The sequence below is a fragment of the Colletotrichum aenigma genome (assembly GCF_013390185.1).
Source record: "Colletotrichum aenigma strain Cg56 chromosome Unknown KSG_Cg56_contig01, whole genome shotgun sequence".
Classification (NCBI taxonomy): domain Eukaryota; kingdom Fungi; phylum Ascomycota; class Sordariomycetes; order Glomerellales; family Glomerellaceae; genus Colletotrichum; species Colletotrichum aenigma.
The window spans coordinates 5,846,346-5,867,451 of record NW_023500907.1 but is presented as its reverse complement, the minus strand read 5'-3'; the positions used below and the strand labels follow the sequence as shown (position 1 = coordinate 5,867,451).

The following is a 21,106-nucleotide window of genomic DNA, read 5'->3' as shown; positions in this document are numbered from 1 at the left end:
TGGGATAGCCTCCCTGATGACCTTTTGGTCCTCTAGAGATATGTCTGAAGACTACAAGCTCGTTCGAACATAGGTGGCAATGTCGACATCAACCAGATCAGACTGCAATTGAATCTGAGAATGGTTGGGACCTCTCATGAGTTGCTCCATCTCAGGCATGAATCTGCTGGTAACGAGCACTTTGACTCTGTGAGGCTTCCAAGTCCCGAGCTCACCCAGAGCGCGGATGAACGTCCAATGGTGCCTATCCATCTCGTCCAAAGCGTCAACGATGCAGAATGCTTTCCCATATAATCCGGAAAGTGCCATCCGAAGATCTTTCCAGAGGCCTTCCATCGACATGCTGTTGAGAGATCGCTTGTTTTCGACGTGTTCCTTGATCTGCTTCTGCAAAGGCGGGCTGTATAGCAGCAGTTGATCCAGCCAGTCTCTCAACAGCGCAACCGGTTCATGGTTGGCGTCAATGATCTTCCGAAAGAAGAAGTACAGCACCGGGGTTGCTGGTTGATTTTGGGACAGGTCTCGGACAACTTTGGACGCCAAGACTGACTTTCCAGAGCCTGGTATTCCCTTGATCCGTAAGAGTCCTTGCTCTTCACCTTTGAGTCAGTTATTGTATGTGCTGTTGGATGCGATCCATTCGCCGGTGCCTGGGGCGCGAGATGAGAGGTGCTTTCGATATTCGCCGCTTTCAAGGTCATATTTGGTCGGCTGTAGCCAGGCTCTTAGGTTCTCGATCACCTCGGGCGGCTCTGGCAGAATTTGATCGGGATTGTAGTCGCTAATGTCGTCTCGGTCAATCCTGACAGCGTCGCTGTCGCTGTGACTCGCAGACATAGTGGTCTTCAGGTCCAGACTCACTACGAGGTCAAACTGAAGATTAATGTTCAAGGTGCTTACAGTGCTGGCGTTGAAATATCGTGCAATTGGAACCAGATAACGATTAGTCACGTAACGAAAGAGAACCTTTTTGGAACGAGTAAATGGAAGTCGGAGAAAACACAGAAGATTATGACGTGGAGCAAGATTGGGTGACCAGAATTCAATCAATCAGTTGCCTCAGGTTTGGAAGTGGCTGCCTGTTGTGGGTGGCGAATCACTGCTCAGCGATGTGAATCCTTCCAATTCTTGGCATTCCTCAACGAATTCTTCCAGGGCTTCTGGCCAGAGAGGTCTCCAATTCAATATTAAGCCATAGATGTCAAAGAGTTAGAAATCCTACCATCACAGTAATTAAAATGAAGCCTAGAAGGCTAGAACCCGATCCCCCACGCAGAAGGCCCGCATTATGTTAGTCACGACCAGTGCTGCGCTTTATGGCAGCATAATTAGTTAGTCCATTCTTGAGGAATTAATTGAAACTCTCCCAATGTCTCCTAAGACGTAACCACCAAGCTCCCAGAGTTCGTATCCCACCGGTTCGTTCTGAAATGGGAGTGGGATTCCGATACCAGTCCTGAATAGCCCAGCTAAGCACCTCCACCGCCAGCCCGCCCTGCCGAGAGATAGAATGTGGCATCAGATCTTGCTGTTTGAAGTCTGGGATGACAGATCCTCAGCGCAAACTCAGAGATATTGCAAAGACGATCAGGTTCCATCCCACACCTAGTGTTTCTCAGCCCCTGCATCCACGTTGCTGGATCTACCCAAAACCTACTTCATGGCCTTGGCTTAACTTGAGACCCTGGGCCTTAGGATGGAAGCGTTTTCTCAGCCAAGAAGCTACGTGCCCCCGCTCCGCAATATCTCCGCAGCGAAACTCTATTTCGCGGCCCCTGCATCGTGAACTCCGTGTTTAGTGCGACGCGGACTACGTGCCAATTTTCTTTCTCAACATCACAAGGTACACCGCAATGGGCCGAAGATCAAAACAGACATCTTGCTTTCCATGTGTTGAGGCCAAGAGGCGTTGCGATCGGGCACTCCCCGCCTGTTCCCGATGTCTAGATCGGGACGTTGACTGCGCATACCCACCGGTCCGCCGGTCACGGCTCCGTCCGCCGCCAGACTCCTTCGATTCGGGGCCGCAGTCCGTTTCCAATTGGGACTTGGAATCAGCCTGGCCCGCAATACAGGATGACATGAACGACATTGCTCTGCAGGTGGAGGGTATCGACGCCCTAGCAGACACCTTCTTCGCTTCCGACCAGGCAGCTGATGTGCCGAGTACCCTATCCCTTGGGATCGACCACAACCTCGAGGCATCATCATCATCCTCAATCACAAACCCCAATCATTCAAACAGCGAAACGAGCCCCAGTCAGCTCAGCCCCACCGTGGAGCGTCTAAGCTGGTTCCTGAACTCCCCGTCCTGGGCCATCGCGTACCACTACCACCCACCGGGATCCATCCCTCCGGCCGCCGTGTTCACCAACTTCGTCCGCGGCCTGCAGGACTGGCTCGTCCGCTTCCTCCGCAAAGGCCACAACCCCTTCATCCACCGCAACCTCTACACCGAATCGAGCATGCCCCGCTGCCTCCAAGATGCGTACGCCGCCATCGCCATCGCGCAGAACGTCACGCCGGACAACGAACACGTGGTCGACGCCACCTCCGCAACGTACATCCTGGACCTGATCGCCAGCCACTCGGCGGCGGAGCCGGCGTTTTCCCTGCTCGCCACGAGAGAACACCTCGCTCGCACGCAGGCCCTCCTGATCCACCTCTTGCTGTCCCTTTTCTCTCCCTCCATATCCCGCCGCGCCAAGGCGGAGAGCCTGATCGACACGCTTCGCCTGTGGGCCCAACAGCTCTGGGAGTCTGCGGCGCTTGACGCGACCTCCTCGTCCGTTTGCTCGAATACCCTGTCGTTGCCTGAAGACGCTGGCGCCGACACGACGGACATGGTGCAGAATCTGTATCGGGCGTTTGTCCTGTCAGAGTCGATCCGCCGAACGTACCTGCTGACGAGCATCGCTACTGGCGTGTACGGCGCGCTCAAGGCAACGTGGTCCGAGACGTGCGGCGGGGACATATGCATCACCGCGCGTGCGGAGCTGTGGGACGCGCCTTCGTCCGCGCGGTGGGAGTCTAGCGCTCGCAAGGCGGACCCGTTGTTTTTACATAGTCTGCACGGGCAGAGTTTGGTTGAGCGCGGGATACCTGCTGCGGAGGTTGATGAGTTTGCGAGGCTACTTTTCACGGTGATGTGGGGGCTTGAGAAGGTCGAACGTTGGGTTGTGAGTACTGGCGATAGTGTGTCTGTCATGTATTGAGGATATACGACCCCCTGTCACAATGCACCTCAATTGTAAGATAAGGCACATAACATTGGTCTATCTCTATTTGGCGAATAAGGGGACTATTCTTTCATAAATTGAAATAAAGATTTTGCCATACATGCGGTTTCGTACACGGTACTTCGCTACTGACCTCACCACCGTTGTAGAGATGGCAAACCCTCATCAGCCAGCCTTCTGTTGATTTCCTCCGTAGCGGTGTTCCAAAGCCCCCTCACCTGCTCTTCATCTAATGCCACCGAAGCAGGAGCACCAATCTTTCCCACCGGCAACAAAAACTGCCCCTTGTACGCAGCCAAATTCTCCTTCACATCTCTCGAAACTGCCGCAAACACGGGGTTTGCGGCACCTTGCTCCGGAGAAAGAAACGTCAAGCGCGCAATGGTCCTGACCATGGCGTTGTTAATCGAGAACACGCCCTCTGTGGCGACCTCTCCTGGGTGCACCGCAACAGATATGATGGGCAAACCCTGCTTATCCAGCCTTCTCTGCAACTCTTGCGCAAAAATGAGGTTGGCCGCTTTGGAGACCGCGTAGCGAATCATGTCGAAGCCAAAGGCGAACTTGCCGAAGTAGCGCCACTGCCAGGGGTGCGACGGGACCGGGCTTCGGAGGCAGTCGGGCGAGGTGAAGGAGAACTTGAAGCCACTAGGTAGCATCGCGACTTGTGCGGTGGAGGTTAGAGTGACAATGCGGACGTCAGCGCCTTTCTCCGCGGCGGCACTTTGGAGTAATGGGAGAAGGCGGTTCGTGAGCGCAAAGGGGCCGATGAAACTGGCGTTGCTCGTCAGGAGAGGACATCTTGTATTTGACTCATGGAACTTACTTCACAGCCATGTGAGGCTCCCATCCCGCGCCAACTGGTTCGTTTGACCAGGTAGCTGCTGCTGCGTTGTGGACTTTCAAATTTTCAGCAGCTATGACGTCTTCTCCAAACATTGGTTATGGGAAAGTGACATACTCAAGATATCAATCTTTCGCTCCTGCGTCTGCAACCAATCGACCGCGGCCGTGATGCTACGCATATCCGTGAGGTCCATCTTGACCCATTGGAGATTTTGCGGCTCGATCTTGGGGGTTTTGTCTAGAACGAGCCTTCGTGTCTGCACACCTTTGGCCTCGGATCGCACCGCCAGATACACTTTGGCGCCATTCAGCGCAAGATATCTGGCTGTCTCGCGTCCAATGTCACTACTGTGGGAGGAATCGTGTAAGCTGAGGCTTGTTGAATGTGGGTGGGATGACGAACTTTGCGCCGGTGATGACAGCAATTTTCCCATGCAGTACAGGGATATTCTTGTCTGGATTCCATTCGGTCGTCATGTTTATGGTGGTAAAATAGACAAATAGAGATTTTCTATCGCCTTTTTGAAGTTTCCTTACTTAAGGCTGAATGGCGTGCTGGAGACTGGCATATGTATTTATCTACCCTGTAACTGTATTTACCTAACAATCAAATAACTTCTTCACACATATTAAAATACAATACTATGATAAGTGCGATTGCAGCAATCTTCGTCCTCCGAAAAGCATACTTAAGATATGCGGACATGGAGCGGAGGATCTGCGGACGTCCCGCGGAAGAAAGTGGAACTGGGGAGCCGGAGCTCACGGCCCCATTTCTGAGGCGTCAGTCATCGGAAAGCCATTCATCCCGGTTACTGTAGCACAAGACCCGACAGCTCGCACCTCAGAAGCAGTGAAACCACAGGTGCAGCCGTCGGGACTGTGATTTGGGACGATCGCCTGTCTCTCATTCGCAGGCGCTGGTTGGCTGCCTGAGCTTTGGGTTCTGCAATTGCGATTTTGGGCCCAAGCTCCTGCTGCGTCTGGGGTGGCACGTGCCTCCTGCCGGATGGGAAGCTCCGCCCAGCGCAGTGGACGAACTCACCTACGTCATGGGCTGGTCACCCTTCGAATTCCACCACGCAACACGCCTGTTCGTCGCGACTTCATGTCAACAACCTCCAAGCTCTCATCGACGAGATACACCGCACTCGACCCGGGCATGAATGAGTTGACGCGCATATCCAACACATCGTCCTACGGCTTCAATTTTAAGTGGCGCACGATGCTGTCCTGCTTCGGGTTCGGCAAGTCGCGCGAGGATCGCGAGCGAGAGCCTCTGCTGCCGCGCTACAATGACGACACGGCGCTCCAGCAGCGGCTGCACGAGAAGCTGCACACGTATCAGATGCTGAGAGCCCTCGGCAAGGGATACATGCCGTCCAACGAGCAGCTCATCGTCAACCTGCGCACCCTGCTGTCTTGCGACATCCTTAACCCCGACACGCCAGACCTCAGCGACTCTGGGCGCAAGCTCATCCTCAACGTCAAGCTCCTGATCAAGCAGCTGATTGAGCTCCTGCTGCACAAGAACGACCAGGACCAGATTCAAGATTTTATCTGGTACTTGACGAAAGCTCGCTTGTCCATCGACGCCTACGACATTGGTGCTCGAGCGTCAAAAGCCAGGGCCAGAGCCGATACAGTTGCTGGTGGGTCGATCCCTACTGACACCTTAACACCGTGGATGCCGTGTACTGGGAGGACCCCACGTTCCATCAAAGTCAAATAGATGAAAGCCTGACTGGACTTTAAACTGACAATTGCCAAGCATACAAAAGCTTACAAACTGTCGGCTCTCTCGTCTTAACCAATTCTGACTTTCGCCTTTTGCTATCGGACCTCGGCACCATTGGTCGAGAGGTGTTCCGCGACACAGCCTTCACCCTATCCGACGTGTCCAAGCAGGCCGCCAAGAAAATCGAGCCGTCCAAAGAGGAAGAGGAAGCTCTCCGCCACCCGAACGGGGACTCGAAGCCTCCCCCTTCCAAGGACGACTTCCAGGATGAGGTCGTCGAGGTTTCCCAAGTCGTTGCTGATGGTGTCGCCAAAGTCGCAGATGAAGCCAGCCAGAGCCTGGTGGATCATGTCACCGGCGACGAACAAGAGACCATCGTGCACCGATTGAAGAAGACAATTCTCAACTTGCGCGACCGTCAAGACTACTCTGATTCTGTGTCCACGCTGTCGCTTCTGATCCGGCGGTATCTGCTGGTTTACTCGCACGCCATCTCCGACACCATCGAAGTTGCACAGGATGACATTAACACCAACCCCGAGGCGGATCGGGCCCTGAAGAACTTCTGGCTCTTTTTGACCTCACTCGGTGATCGCAACCACTGGAACGAAGTTGAACGCATGTTCAAGGTTGTTATGGAGCACGGCCGCAGCGACCCTGAGTTTGACGAACTTGTCAGGCAAATCGGCAATTTGCTGCAAGACATGTTGACGGATCCCGACTTTTTCGAACATGCCGAAGACCGCTTCAAGGAGTTGAGGGCCAAGTCAAAGGAGCTTACATCTGAGTCATCCGTCAGGGATGATCTCGACGCATTGCTCGACAAAGTTCAACTGGCCTTGCACTCAGTGCTTGAAGATGCTGACATCCAAAAGCTGCTCAATACCACCCAAAGAATCCTCAAAATTCTGTCGCCTGCCCACCAATACACGAACGGGGAGTTGGTGGCGGACTCTGTCAACGTCTTCATCCCCTTGCTGGTGCAAGCCATCCAATACGTGCCAGTTCCTCGCCTGGAGGTTTCAGCACCGGCAATTGACCTCCTTTTGGAGAACCTAATTTTGGAACCAGGTCGCACCGTCAACAACAGCTCTTTCCTCCCTTACAAGATCAATATATCGACCCAAAATGATGTCGAAATTCGCAAGGCCCGCTTCCGGACGACTTCCACAGTGAAAACGCTCATGCGAATTACCATATCGGGCCTGTCAATCGCCGCAGAGGATCTGGGCTTTTGGCTCCGCCTTCATTCGGGAATATTGAGGCTAGCCGATGCTGGCATCGCTGGATTCCACCTTGATGAGCGGGGGATCGATGTTGCCATTGATGTGGAGGTCGGAAAGGAGCGACTTGAGGACATATTGACTCTTCACAATGTCCGAGTTCGCATCCACCATCTCGATTATACGCTCCGCAAGAGTAAATTCGCCTGCCTCGCTTGGGTGCTGAAGCCGATTATACGACCAATTGTCAAGGCCGCATTGGAAGCCCAGATTGCTGCCAGCATCGGCGAGTTGCTTCATTTCGCTAACAGAGAACTTCTTTTTGCTCGTGAGCGGCTCAGGGCTACCCGCATCGCCGACCCGCAGGACTTGTGGACATTCCTCAGGGCCGTGGCAGCGAGATTGGTGCCTCCGGAGGATCCAGATCTCTACACCCGAGTCGGCGTTGCGCAACCCGGCCGGGGTGTCTTCAAGGGGGTCTATGCCCCCGGCAGTCTCGTCAAAATGTGGCACGAGGAGGCGGCCCTGGCAGGCGACCGAGTGCACGAATATCAGAGAGACGGGTGGCGCAATGCAATCTTTGACATTGGCACTACAACGGTCTGACGTTGCAGTGCTGCTGGCGGGTAAATGGCGCAGTCGCAGTCAACCGACGGAAGACTGCAGTTTGTACGAAAAACACCAGGGACAAGACACGGCACGGAGGGCAACGGTATGGAGTCAAAAGCAGCATTTTTTTGTGATGTATTCCTAGAGGCGATAACAGGGGAAACAGGACCTTCTACAGAAATGGCAAGTCGTTAAATCATCAAAAAGCATGTGCTTATGGCGCGAAGTGGCGGATGCTTCCGGCAGATGCGCTGCATGCTACGCTGCCAGCAAGCAGTCTGTGTGCTAGCTGTGCAGCTTCCCGAAAGCAACCAGCCGCCGGTGCAATTGTTGTCCCAGCCTACCATCGAGACAACTTGTCAGCCTGCAATGCACAGGTCGTTGCCGCCGTTGTGTTCGCTTGACACCTCAATCGAGCAGGAGCATAGTGACACGATCTGTGCCAAGGTCAATTCACTAGAGCTTGAACGGATCTTTTCCTTGAACAAGTTTACGTCTAGAGGGGCTCAGTACAACAGCTTCCCTATTTACTCGTGTACATGAGTTTAATCAACCGACGTCTACAGCCACAGGCGCGTATCAAGCGCCGGAAACCGTGGAATGCGAGGGCCCAGCAAGAGGGACTCCGTGATGCCATGAGCACATGCCGGTGTTGGCTCGAGTCATCAAGCACTATGCTCCCGACGTCGAAATACCGTTACAACGCCCCTTGCAGTGCGCCACCCCGTTATTGGCGTCGCACAGCGACCGATTGCTGCGGGGCCATCCCGAAACTTACTGGTGCTTGAATTCGGGACGTCTCTTTTGGAGGAAGGCCGACATCCCTTCATTGAAATCGCCAAGGCTAAAAGTCGAGTAGTAAAGAGATTTCTCCATGGTCATCCCGGCGTCCAAGTGGCTATTTTCAACTGTGACGGGGTCAGCGAGTCATAATTACAGGGACCCGCCCCCTCGATCCCTAAGTGGAATCCGGAAGCCATCCCCCAAACGGAGAAAAGGGAGAGAGTGTGAGGGAACCCACCGGTGAGGACAGCCTGCTTAGCCGTCTTGACCACGGGGCCCGACATGACGGCAATGCGCTCAGCGAGCTTGAGGGCCGCTGGGACGACCTCTGCGCGCGGGAACACCTTGTTGACCACGCCCAGTCGCTCAAACTCGGCTCCGCTTGCTGAATCGCCCGTCAGGACGAACTCCATAGCCTAACAGCCGTTAGTTGCAATCTGTCTCTAGGGCGCAGTGCGCTAGCTCATTGGAGAGTGAGTCGATAAAGATGAACGGGTCAAACTGTAAGTTGATCTTCGTTCTCGGCTTGACTTACCTTGTGCTTTCCAAGGGCGCGCGCCAGCCGTTGAGTTCCGCCAGCACCCGGGATGGTTCCGATCTTGATCTCAGGGAGGCCGAAGGAGGCGTCCTCAGCGGCATAGATCATGTCGCACTATCGAATGTGATGAGCACAGCACGTACACGCCCAAAGCGACTTTTCTCGCCTAGCAGCAAGACCGTGGGGGGGCTCATGTCACTTACCGCCAGGGCAATCTCGCAGCCACCGCCCAACTTGAGGCTCGCGCATTAGCCAGGTTTTTCCAAGTTCTGGAGGGAGGAAAAGAAAGCAATTGGACCGGGGGGAGTCGCCTTAGGGCGCCAAAACGGCCTACCGCCCAGCCAAGGCGCCAAATGCACGACGACGACGGCGGCGGAAAACAACTTACGGCAAATCCGACAACAGCCGCGATGATGGGCTTGGAGAACCTGGCAAAGGCGTCTGTTAGGTCCTTGAGGAAGGCCCTGTTGTGGGCCTCTGCCGTGGAGATCTGCACCAGCTCGTTCAGATCCATTCCGGCTGCACCATAAAACGGATTAGCTAACGTTATGGTGTCCATTAGATTAGATGAAAGGTCCGCCTGCTGGGGCCCCCATCGAGGATTTTCATGACGTTTCAGAGATTCAGAAACGTCGACGTTCCAACGACGGACGGAGAGCGGGGCCCACTACCGCCTTTGTGTATCACGTCCGTGGGGAATCAGATGGAGATGGGATGGCAGTTGCGGTGCCTTTCAGGTTTGACTGCCGTGTGCGGCGCCGCGCCTGTTGGTGATGCGCCTGGATGCACGTGATAAGGGGGGCCAGGCCAACCTGCGCGTGTTGATTGACAAGCAACTGCAAGAAACAGCAGATGCCGAGGGGGAAAAACGAAGGGGAGGGGAGGGGGTCGAGATTTCGAACGCATGAGGGGGTGTTTGTCTGTCGCACCAAGACTTCAAGATCCCAAACGGCGAACACTAGAGCTTTTGGGATGCAAGAAATTTTGGGGAAAGAAACGTGGACATGTCTCGAGTGCTGAAGCTGGAAGCTGGAAAACTGGACGGAAGACGAAACGTACCGCAAAAGGGACCATCAGGGCCGCCGGTGATGACCACGGCGCGAACAGCTTCCAAGGCATCGAGATGCACCAGTGTCGCGATAATTTCGCCGATCATGACCTGAGAGAAGGCGTTTCTCTTGGCCGGGCGGTTGAATCGAACGAGGGCGACGCCCTTGTCGGCTTCCACGGTCAACTCGAGCGTTTGCAGGCTGTCCATGTTGGAAGAAACCTCGGGATGGCGATAAAGCGGGAGAAAAAAAACAAGCAAAAACGTGATGGGCGAAATTGGAGAAATGGAGACAACGGACGGGGGACCGGTTGGGATTGACTTGGAATGAGAGTCAAAAGCGTGTTGAGCACATGGCAAGAGAGACAAAGAAGTTGGACGTTTTCTTCTTGATACTTTTTTTTCTTTTTTCCGTCGTTGCTTCTTTCCCCTCACGAGGTTTTGCTTCTTCACTAACACCGAGCGCGCTGTCCAGGAGGGCCGCCCTGTTATGACCGAATTCGGCCGACCGACGAGGGTGAGGGGAAACAGTGCGTCGCAGGGCCCCTTTTCAGGGTCGCATCCGACTGGAGCCTCCAAAAATGCACAGGAGCAGCAGTGCGGATAACCAGAGGGCGAGTTGAGTGCAGTTGATGAGGGGGAGGGAGGGCGGCCGAACACTTTGAACGGTCAAGCCAGGCGTGAGGAGCCGCGAAGATCAGGGTTTACCCCGGGCGGCCGGCGACCGTCGCCCAACCGGGGAGGAGGCGACACCACCAACATCATTTCATCAACGCATCGGGGACGGGACGTGGGTTGAGAGAAAGTTATTCGAGACGGACCACAGCGCAGAGATGACAAGGGGTCGTCAAAGTTCACGCATCGGCTGTGAATCCGCAAGCGCCTGGCAAATCCTCCACGATCGAGGGTACGTACTGAAGGGAGCAATCCGTCAAGTAATGGGACTGATTGACAACAACTTTGTAAGCCCCCCCTGACGAACCCTTCTCCCCCCGTCCCCTTACCCCTACTCCCCTGCACCGGGGGATGTTCAAGGGAGCCCCTAAATCCTGACGTCCTGTCCACAAAGTCCCTTGCTACAGTCCAACTTCACGTCCTCCAAGGTCCAGGTCCGCCAGCAACAGCAAGCCCTGAGGAAACAGCTGCCGCATTGGGCGGATCTGGTCCGGATCGACCTCCGTTTTTGCCGTATTTGGAGGTCTCGTCCGGGCCAGCCCCGCCGTTCCGCACAGGTGTTCCGCACAACAACTGTTACCGCGGGATGGAGACAGGGCCGCAGGCGCGTTACAACCAAATTTCTGCCCGTTTTGGGGCCCTAAATTCAACCTAGTCGGATTGGCCTACTACTTGCTCTCTACGGATACCGTGTTATGGTTATGGATACCTGCAGACTAACGGCAAATCTCCAGCACTACCAGGCCTGTATGCCTACATAGTACACGCGCTCGTAAGGGAGGCGTATTCTCGACCGTGCCCCGGTGTGCCCCTTGGCGCTCGGGGCTTTTTCTTGGTGATGGATGCAAAATGCTTCCAGGACTCCTGCTGCTTGCGCCCATCATCCAGCACATCATCCCGTCATGATCCCTGGCTTTTGCGGAGTGCGGCCAAGTATCCGCTCGTCCGTTGCTGCTTTCGTTTACGGTTTGACGGTTCCCAGAAGACGTCCGATTACCAGGCCCCCCCATGGTGTTGTGAGAAAGCTCCTCCGTCCTGCTTGCTACCTACCTAGCTCATCAGAACAGGCAGCCCGGTTCTCCACCGCATCTAAAACATTTGTTCTGCACACTGCGTAGTAGGCAGGAGCTGAAAGAAGCAACGAGGCCCAGCCCTGATATCCATCCCTCGGCGTCTGGCCAGGGTGTTCTAGAAGCTGCAACCTTGTTCATTCACGGAGCTCGACGTAGGTTTTTGGCGAATTTGCCAAACGGGATGGAGTTGTGGTTCGGATGACAGGGCTTCTGCACGGCCTTTCGTCTTGGCATCTCGCGAGATGGCCACGCGCCTACCGGTACACACAGACGAGCAAGGCGAGACATGGCAAGGAAGTTGACATGGAGACAACGGAGGCGTGGGCGTGTTGATGGTCTAGACGCAGCAGGCAGATAGGGATATATCTGCCTCGCGGTTCCCACCTCTCCTCGTTCGAGCTATGGTTATCCCTCGCGTCACTGGTGGGCACAATCACTCAAGAGCATCGACTTCTAGCTCTACTAATCATGGTCTCCTCGCGTTCCTTCCACTCGCTGGAAAGCCTCTCCCTGGCGGATCGAGTGCTTTTCAACCAGTTCAGCAGGGGCCCCAGTGATGTGATCCCCTACCACGTCGTCCACCACGCCTTCGAGTCCATCGCCGCGGCGCATCCCGACGTCACCGCCGTCCGACACTACGATGGCACGACAATCACATACCGCGAGCTCAACCGCCGCGCCAACATCCTCGCCAACGAGCTGCGGGGCACCCACGGCCTCAGGAAGGGAGACCGCGTCGTGCTCGTCCACTCGCGCTGCATCGAGATGGTCGTCTTCATCCTCGCCGTCCTCAAGGCCGGCGGCCAGTACGTCCCCCTCGACGGCGGCATCATCCCGGAAGACACCCTCGGCTACGACATTGCCGACTCCAGCGCCCCCGTCGTGCTGTGCCTGCCCAAGTTCAGGGAGAAGGTCCTGCGCAGCATACCTGACGACCGGCGAGATGTGGTGAGAGTCGTCGACCTCGACGCGAACAGCTGGCTGTGGAAGCACGGCAACGCGGGCCACCCCGGCGTGATCGTCAAGCCCGAGGACGGTGCCTACGTGATCTACACCTCGGGCACCACCGGCCGCCCCAAGGGCGTGGATGTGAGACACGAGGGCGTTACCAACACCCTTCTAGCGGAGCCGTCGAAGCTGGGCATTCGTGTGGGAAAGAATGTGGCGCAACAGTTGAACGTCGGTTTCGATATGTGTAAGTCAAATGTCTCAAACTCTAAATTCCCATTTTCAGCTTTCATTGTTTGGCTGACGCGGCACACACGCGGATAGGCGCATGGGAGATTCTGGGAACAATGATGAACGGCGGAACCCTGCACATCAGGGGCAGCGGCAACGACCTCTGGACGGACTGCTTGCAGCGCGTCGACACTGTCATCGCGACACCGTCAGTCGTCCTCAAGCACATGCCCAACCGCGAGGACTTCCCCAACATCAGGACCATCGCCGTCGGCGGCGAGCCCTGCCCGTTGGCGCTCGCCGAACAATGGGCGCCCTACATCAAGTTCTGGAACGTCTGCGGCCCGACCGAGATCAGCATCCTCAACACGGCGCACCTCCACAAGCCCGGCAAGACGCTGTCTATCGGCAAACCCAACCCAAACACCAACGTCTACGTCCTCGACGAGAATGAGAACCCCGTCCCCATCGGCCAGCCGGGTGTCATGTGGGCCGGCGGTCCAGGCGTGTCCAGAGGCTATCTCAACCTGCCCGAGCTAACCTCTCAGAGATATAAGCTGGACAAGTTCACTCAAGACGGGTTTGTCCAATTCCCTCTCTCCTCCCACCGTACCGACGACCCGGCCGAGAACGCGCCACTGACATATAAAACTCACAGTCGTATGATGTTCAACACCGGCGACCTGGCCCGTTGGCTGGAGGACGGCAGTCTCGAGCCCCTCGGCCGCAAGGACGACCAGGTCAAGATTTCCGGTTTCCGCGTCGAGCTCGACGGCGTCTCCCGCGCCATTGAGAAGCACTCTGCCGTCACCAAGGGCTGCGCGCTCAAGATCGAGGGCCGCCTCTGGGGCTTCTACTCCGCCGCCGCTCCGATCGACGAGGCCGAGCTCAAGACGATCGTCGGCGAGGGCCAGCCTTTCTACGCTGTCCCAACGGTCTGGAAGTATCTTCCGGTCATTGAGCTCACCCCCAACGGCAAGGTCGACAAGCGCGTGCTCCGGGATATCGCTGGCGGTGCCACTCCTTCTCCTCCTCTCCCTCCCATCTCCACCTCCATGTCCACGCCCCAGACCGGCTCCTCCGCCTCTTCCATCAGGACCGAGGTGGCATCTCCAACAAAGAGCGAATCTGGCTGCACGCTCGTCGACTCTCGTAACTTCACCGTCATCCCTTCCCATGGCAGCGACCCAGACCTCGAGAAGACTGCCGCCTTCGTGGAGGAAGAGGCAGAGAAGCAGGAAGACTACGAGCTCCCCTCCAAGAACGGCTTCCATGGCTGGCGCTGGATCCGCCATCGCGGCCTGAACGCCTACCGCAAGCTGTTCGGCGTCGTCTTCCTTGCCAATCTGGCCACCTTTGTCTTCCTCCTGTGGGACGCCCGCGAGAACAACTTCTCCCTGCCCCTAAACCCCCTCGCCACGGCCGTCGCCGCCAACCTCCTCGGCGCCGTCCTCCTCCGCCAGGACTACGTCGTCAACTTCATCTTCTGGCTTTGCTCCCGCGTCCCGACCTCCGTGCCGCTCTCTATTCGCCGTCACTTCGCCCGCGTCTACCACAACGGCGGCGTCCACTCCGGCTGCGCCGTCTCCGCCACCGTCTGGTGGGTCATCTTCACCGGCGCAGCCACGGGCAACTTCCTCGCCTCGAACCCGCTCCACTCCGTCTCCCTCATCACCCTCGTCCTCACCTACCTCATCCTCCTCCTCCTCGTCGCCATCCTCGTCATGGCGTACCCCTCCATCCGCGGCAAGATGCACGACCAGTTTGAATGGACGCACCGCTTCGCAGGCTGGTCCGCCCTCGCCCTCGTCTGGGCCCACGTCGTCGCCACCGCCGCCTCCTCCGCCTCGCCCACGGCCCCCCTCGGCGCCACCCTCGCAAAGACGCCCGCCCTCTACCTCGTCGCCCTCACGACCCTCAGCATCGCCCTCCCCTGGATGCGCCTCCGCCGCGTCAAGGTCGTCCCGGAGCCCCTCTCCAAGCACGCCGTCCGCCTGCACTTCGACTTCACCACCCCGGGCCCCTGCACCTCGCGCGGCGTGCGCATCACCGACCGCCCCATGGTCGAGTGGCACGCCTTCGCCGCCATCCCCGAGCCCGACGGCCCGGGATTCTCCATCGTCGTCTCCAAGGCCGGCGACTGGACCAAGCGCATCATCGAGAACCCGCCCACCTCCATCTGGACCCGCGGCACCCCGGCCTCGGGCGTCCTCGCCGTCGCGCCCCTCTTCAAGAAGATGGTCCTCGTCGCCACCGGCTCCGGCATCGGGCCCTGCCTGCCCGTCCTCATGGAGCGCCGCGTCCCCGCGCGCGTGGTGTGGTCCACCAAGAACCCGCTCAAGACGTACGGCCAGGGCATCATGGACACTATCCTCAAGGCGGACCCGGACGCGCTCATCTGGGACACGGACCAGCTCGGCCGCCCGAACCTCGTGCAGCTTGCGTACAATGTGTACAAGGAGAGTGGCGCCGAGTGCGTCGCGATTATATCGAACGGGCCCACGACGAATAAGTTTGTGTACCAGATGGAGAGCAGGGGTATTCCTGCGTTTGGGCCCATTTGGGATTCTTAAACGTCTTTGGGTTGGGGATTTTCTTTGGGGTTGTGGTATTCATGTGTGTTGAAGCATTGCGGTTGGGGGCTGGCTTTTTTGAGCGAAAATTGCTGCTGGTCTTTGTCCATATTTTCTTGTGTCTATTTTTTACGTTTTCTCTCCGTCCTCGGGATTGGAAGGGTTATACCATCTACGACTGTCACTATTGTGTATAAAAGTACTAGTGCTGTGCGGGCTACATCAGGACATGTAGTTCGGACTAAATCTATAAGATTCATCATAACTTTTGTCTGTCTTGAAGTCTGTTGTGTCATCCGTCTAATTGAACTCACATACCGATGCCCACTGAATGCAATCATCATAGACCACTAGACGTGTGATTGGATGCAGAGACTTTCGAGATAGACCTCTAGGCAACGGCTGTGTTTGGGACTCTTCACATAAGAGATAAAAGACAAGAATAATCAAGGAAAGCAGTTCGCCACGTTACCTGACCTGTCGTCAAAGAAAGAGCAACCCATGGAATATGCGGACGCTGCGAACCGAGCCGTTGGTGGCTTAAAAGGCCTTCTACGCTGGCGCCAACCCAAGTAGTCCCCATAATACCCCGACATAATATGTTGTGTGGAATCGGCGAGAAAATCCCTCGGCCGTTGAAGCGGTTCTTGTGTTGTTCTTTCTCAAGCGACGATTGGGTCAAGACATCGCCATACCGCAGTATACTTGTTAGTCTTGGACTTTTGGCCCGGGGTAGGACTAAGCGAATCCTTTAGCCTTTAAAGTTGCACATCAATATTCGAGGTTCCTCCTGCCGTGACAGTCTAATTGCCGGTGATTGTAGCTGGTGGAAGCTTTGTTTCGGAGGAGTCGTTGTGCTTGTTGTCATTCTAGTTCTTGACGCCAAAGGTAGACTCGGATCGCTTGCTTGGGCATGTGTCGTGTAGGGCAAGCCTCGGATCGTCGGCGGCGCATTTAATCAGTTTGCTGCGGTATGTCAGATAGGGTATTCCCAGGGCGAAAGGAAATGTTCTGGCTACATTCGTGCCTTTTGATGCTGCCTTGGGACAGTCAGAATCCAAAGCCGAGAAGCCTCTTCTCTCTCGAGAAAGCCCAGAGATAACCACATTCAGCCTAACTTGCCTTTGATGATGGCAATAGTCTGCAGATGCGTCCGGTATCCCACGGCCATACCAAGAGGCGCTCTCGGATGCTGAGGTTTCCGAAAGGAGATCACTGTCGCAACTTGACACAGTGATTAGAAACAAGACGTCTCTGAAAGATTGTGTTCGTTCCTAGCATCATTTGTGGCAGAAAGCCTTCATATCTTGCAGTTTTGACATTGAGAACCCGAAAGGCGTGTCGTTCTAAATCACCTCGGCAGTACTAAACACTATTATCAATGGCAGTCGTACGATCAGGTTGGTCTGATCGACGCCGGGGTTGACACCGCCTTGTACGGGCAGTTGTGACCGGGAAAAGAAAGCAGACGACTTCACTCGAAACAAAACGGCACTGTAGAGCACGATAAGACCTGAATACGGTGTTTCCTCGGATTGCTCACGAATCTATTCGTTGGATTGGGTAGAAGGATACACACGTTTTCGATTGGATGACCAAAATGCAACCTCGTCTAGGATCGTCGTCGTTTCGTGTTACACTGGCAGTCCTGAGGCTATCGTGTGGGGATTGGGTCTGTCGGATTTCGGAACCGGTAGGTCATGTTTCTCCCACCGCCACGCCGGCCGAAGACTGTTCTCAAGTATTCCATGGTAATTTCTGACGGCGGTAACTTCCTTTTACTCCTGTTTCTGGAGAAGACAGTCTCAGAAAGGGCATTGGTCTCAGGCCATTTGTCTTTTAGAACTCTATCGCTCTTGATTGAACTCTCTCAAGCGGTTCATGACAGGCTGCACCCTCCACACGATACGAACCGGAACTATGTAAATACGAAAAAAGAACCTGTTCACCTCATGGGCGGAAACCGTTGTGACAACTTTAAGGCATCGGTGTGGGGTTGATTGCGTCTGCCTGGCCGAAAATGATGCCCCCGTGCGAGCCAACAGCAACCTACGGGGGCACTAAGGTTGGAAATGTCACCTTGAACTCTGTCAGGAGTTCAATAACCGATTGCAATATTGATATTTAGATTCTCCTAAAGGCACAGCACCGATTCAACGTTACCAGCAGCACGTTATCATTCGAACTAGCGACTGTCCCATAATTCAAGCCGTATGATCGACAGATCAACGATCAACCCAACATGCATGGCGACGGTACCATTCACAGCCACACGGGTTTCCATCGGCGGCGTGGCCGTTGGCTACGAATGTTTTACCCAAACGGATCTCGCCGCGACGGGGGCCAGGCAATGTCAAGATCAAGTATCCAAGTCAGACCACAGACTCTTGCGTCCGTCCCGAATCCCAACGCAGTGTGATAAAACCCTACGAGGCGATAGCTGTGTCGGCTGAACTGCGCAAAATCTTCCGGAAGCTCACCCTGCCGATCGTTCGGAAAGGCAAACGCGAACTGCTGATCCCATGTAGGCATAAGCTCCATACATCAGTTCACGAATGACAGTCGTATTATTCGCATTAGGCCCGAGGGGAGACAGTGTAGGGAGGGATGCACGCCTTGTTGCTGACGTACGTCCTTCTCGCGCGTCTCCCACGGAATCCTGACGGGCGATTGCATCCCATCTTGTGAAACAAGTTTGTGGATGGTGGTCTTTGGTTTTTCTGATGCAGTTTTGAGAGCTTTTCCTGCTTCCTCTCCCCCCCTCCAGCGGCCCATGCACCTACAGCCCGCAGCACACCACCACCAAGCGCCACATCCAATCCACATCCTCCACTCCATGACATATGTCAAATGGGAACAATGACAGATCATCGAACACGTTTGATCCCAGGCTGAGGCGAAAAAAACAATGACAATGATGCGCGCGGGCGCGGGTGCGCGGAGCGGAATGCACAGCCCGGAAAGTTTCGAGAGTCAGTCTCGTTGCCTGTCAAAACAACCACGCCGTACGCGTACAGCTGTAACAGCTTGTCTTGCTTCACCCTTTTTTTGTTTTTCTCGTATCCGTCTTTTTTTCGCGGAAAATCTCCTAAACAAAGATTTCTCTTCGCCGTGTCACTACACGCCAAACCCATCTGGCTAGTCCTTTTCTATTGATCTAATCTCCCTAATCTCATCCTTTCACATGCCATCTTTTCTTTCCTTCATCCTCCCTAATCGCATCTGTTCAACTTTCCCGCACCGATTGATTCTTTGACTTGTTGCGCTCGACGCTTGAACATCGCATTTCTTTCAATATGCCTTCGCTTTCGGCTCAAGTTATGCTTGAGCCCCCTAAGAAGGCTCGGAAACCGGCCAGTCTGGCGATTGCGGAATATGACAGGGCTGGGAACCTGAAAGCCAAGTTTATCGAGTCGGCTCCGCGCGCCGGACCTGCTCGAGTCGATATCCTGGTAAGCTTAGAAAGAAAAACAAAAAGCTTCCATCACCACACCCCTGATCCCTACCTCACCAACAGAGTTGCGCGATGCATGTGATTAACGGTTCTTCTGTGCAGCTTCCTACAATACGAAAGAAGCCTTGGAGAAAGGTGCTTGACATCTTTCTGCCGGATGGCTATCCTCACAGCGTGACGGATGACTATGCCGCCTACCAGATTTACGTATGTTGATTCTCCTTCCGGTTTTAGATGGCAGCTGCTCACCAGCATTTAGGACTCGTTCCAGGCGTTCGCCGGGACGATAGCCGGCATGATATCTTCACGTGCCGTATGGGAAGGTAAGCAGCTGTGAACGTCATCGACGGCTAAACCTGCCCCTTGATCTTTGGATGAAGACCAGTTCAAGTGATCCACTTGCTAGTAAGATAGACGCTAACCCATCGGACAGGTATGGGAGTTGGTGACTCCATGGCTTCGCCCATTGGCGCTATGATGATACAGGTGATTCGCGAGTCAATGGGCAGACTCGGAACCATTGCCTTCGCTCACTTGATGGGGACATCAATAGAGGCTGAGTGCAAGGCCTATCGCATGGCTTCCGATGTGCTGTGCAGCATTGCCTTCATCTTGGATTGTCTCTCGCCGCTGTTCCCGAGAAGCATCAGATTTATAACTCTGTGCTGCTCGAGTATCTTGTTTGCGGCGAGTGGTGTTGCTGGAAATGCATCAAAGAGCAGTCTGAGCGGGCACTTTGCGAAGTGGAACAATCTTGGGGAACTCAACGCTGTAAGCCAATTGCTTCCGCACTTTTCGTTTCTGACTAATACCATACAGAAAGACGCAAGTCAAGAAACGGCAATTTCATTGATGGGCATGCTCGTGAGTTGCAGTATTCAGAATAGCACCATCATTTGCTAACTTCATTACAGACCGGTACTCTGGTGGTTTCTTGCCTGACAACACCAACCACTACCTGGACAACACTCTTCATCCTGATCGCCATCTACCTATTCCTCAACTGGAAGGGTGTCAGAGCCGTCAAATCCCGCTCACTGAATCGACAGAGGGCGAACATCGCATTTTCTGCACTGCTATCCAAAGACCAGGTTCTTACGCCCGGAAAGATTTCCGAAAAGGAGCTGATTTTTGAGAGACGCGGTGGCGAGGTTTTCCGATGGAACGTTGACACAATCCTGGGCCATTGCAAATTCGGGGTGTCACTGGAGTCTATGCTCCAGGCTTTGGCGAATGGCCAACAGAACATGAGGTCTTTTCAACTTCCGACGGTGGACCTATCCAACCTCATGGAGCTTTTCGAGAATCAGCAGTATATCATGTGGTGCCAAATATCCGAGGCGACAAATTACGACGCGGCATCCAGGACCAAGGTGTTGATCGTGTTGAAGAATGGCGTTTCCGCCAAGTCGCAACTGAAAGCTTGGTTCCACGGCCTTTTGCTCGCTGAGCGGCTGCACGGTCTGAAGACAGCCGAGCTGAGGCGAGCTCAGCTGGGCCAGCACATCATGCTAGGGCACATTCAGGCGACGATGGCTCTGACCGACGAGAAATACGAAGGGTATGCGAGGAGGTTGTCGGCTGCCGGCTGGAATCTGGAGGTTGCCGTACTGGAAACCCGATCGGGATCTCGGATAATGCGAGAAGTGGATGATGAGGACACCCATTGAGTTTATGCAACGTTCCGAAAAGGGACAATCTAGATAGATACCTTACAGACAATGTTAGTCTTTCTTGGTCTGAAGATGACGAAAAAAGCACCGTGACGTCTAGCTTTGAGCTTGATTCAATCTCAAGTCATGTCAAACCGTTCTAGCGTGTGGTCGGTTTCTTGTCAAAACCAACCCATCAGGCCAGCAATGCTACGTTGCGCGATCGTTCGCCGATGCATCTGAAGATTCAAAGGCCGTTCGAGTCAATAAGCTTGATTCAATCAGCAGACCAAACCGTGATTGTGCCGGCTGCCGCATAAGAGTAAAGGTTGCGATGCGTTCGAAAGATCTCCCACATGGTCCACCCAGACTCTCTGCGCGAACGCCACGTGGGGTAGAGGAGGTGTGCTGTGGGAGTATCAAACACTGACAAACTGGCGCGCAACCCACACCGATCAACGCGTCCCGGGCAACTG

The 21,106-nt window shown here is 55.0% G+C and overlaps 7 protein-coding genes across 7 annotated transcripts; 4 read left to right on the top strand and 3 right to left on the bottom strand.

The window, feature by feature from the left end:
- Positions 1–51: 51 nt before the first annotated feature.
- CGCA056_v001545 (uncharacterized protein) lies at positions 52–837 on the bottom strand (the record flags this gene model as incomplete). Its single annotated transcript, XM_037316805.1, has 2 exons — positions 52–570; positions 742–837. The coding sequence occupies 2 exons, from the start codon at positions 835–837 to the stop codon at positions 52–54; spliced, it is 615 nt and encodes a 204-aa protein (XP_037184732.1).
- A 1,244-nt stretch (positions 838–2,081) lies between these two features.
- gsfR2-3 (Transcription factor gsfR2) lies at positions 2,082–3,215 on the top strand (the record flags this gene model as incomplete). The annotated part of the gene is made up of 1 exon (XM_037316804.1): positions 2,082–3,215. The coding sequence occupies one exon, from the start codon at positions 2,082–2,084 to the stop codon at positions 3,213–3,215; it is 1,134 nt and encodes a 377-aa protein (XP_037184733.1).
- Positions 3,216–3,373: 158 nt separating this feature from the next.
- On the bottom strand, positions 3,374–4,562 carry CGCA056_v001543 (putative oxidoreductase; the record flags this gene model as incomplete). The annotated part of the gene is made up of 4 exons (XM_037316803.1): positions 3,374–4,013; positions 4,066–4,138; positions 4,201–4,433; positions 4,489–4,562. 4 exons carry the CDS (start codon positions 4,560–4,562, stop codon positions 3,374–3,376), a joined length of 1,020 nt encoding a protein of 339 aa, XP_037184730.1.
- A 631-nt stretch (positions 4,563–5,193) lies between these two features.
- Positions 5,194–7,652, top strand: CGCA056_v001542 (Uncharacterized protein; the record flags this gene model as incomplete). The annotated part of the gene is made up of 2 exons (XM_037316802.1): positions 5,194–5,737; positions 5,857–7,652. 2 exons carry the CDS (start codon positions 5,194–5,196, stop codon positions 7,650–7,652), a joined length of 2,340 nt encoding a protein of 779 aa, XP_037184713.1.
- A 777-nt stretch (positions 7,653–8,429) lies between these two features.
- On the bottom strand, positions 8,430–10,234 carry CGCA056_v001541 (Enoyl-CoA hydratase; the record flags this gene model as incomplete). The annotated part of the gene is made up of 6 exons (XM_037316801.1): positions 8,430–8,563; positions 8,677–8,854; positions 8,974–9,090; positions 9,180–9,209; positions 9,365–9,495; positions 10,036–10,234. 6 exons carry the CDS (start codon positions 10,232–10,234, stop codon positions 8,430–8,432), a joined length of 789 nt encoding a protein of 262 aa, XP_037184728.1.
- A 2,006-nt stretch (positions 10,235–12,240) lies between these two features.
- On the top strand, positions 12,241–15,524 carry CGCA056_v001540 (Adenylate-forming reductase; the record flags this gene model as incomplete). The annotated part of the gene is made up of 2 exons (XM_037316800.1): positions 12,241–12,967; positions 13,045–15,524. 2 exons carry the CDS (start codon positions 12,241–12,243, stop codon positions 15,522–15,524), a joined length of 3,207 nt encoding a protein of 1,068 aa, XP_037184729.1.
- A 3,296-nt stretch (positions 15,525–18,820) lies between these two features.
- Positions 18,821–20,648, top strand: CGCA056_v001539 (RUS1 family protein-like protein; the record flags this gene model as incomplete). Its single annotated transcript, XM_037316799.1, has 6 exons — positions 18,821–18,976; positions 19,081–19,185; positions 19,238–19,301; positions 19,412–19,749; positions 19,798–19,842; positions 19,893–20,648. The coding sequence occupies 6 exons, from the start codon at positions 18,821–18,823 to the stop codon at positions 20,646–20,648; spliced, it is 1,464 nt and encodes a 487-aa protein (XP_037185866.1).
- Positions 20,649–21,106: the final 458 nt, after the last annotated feature.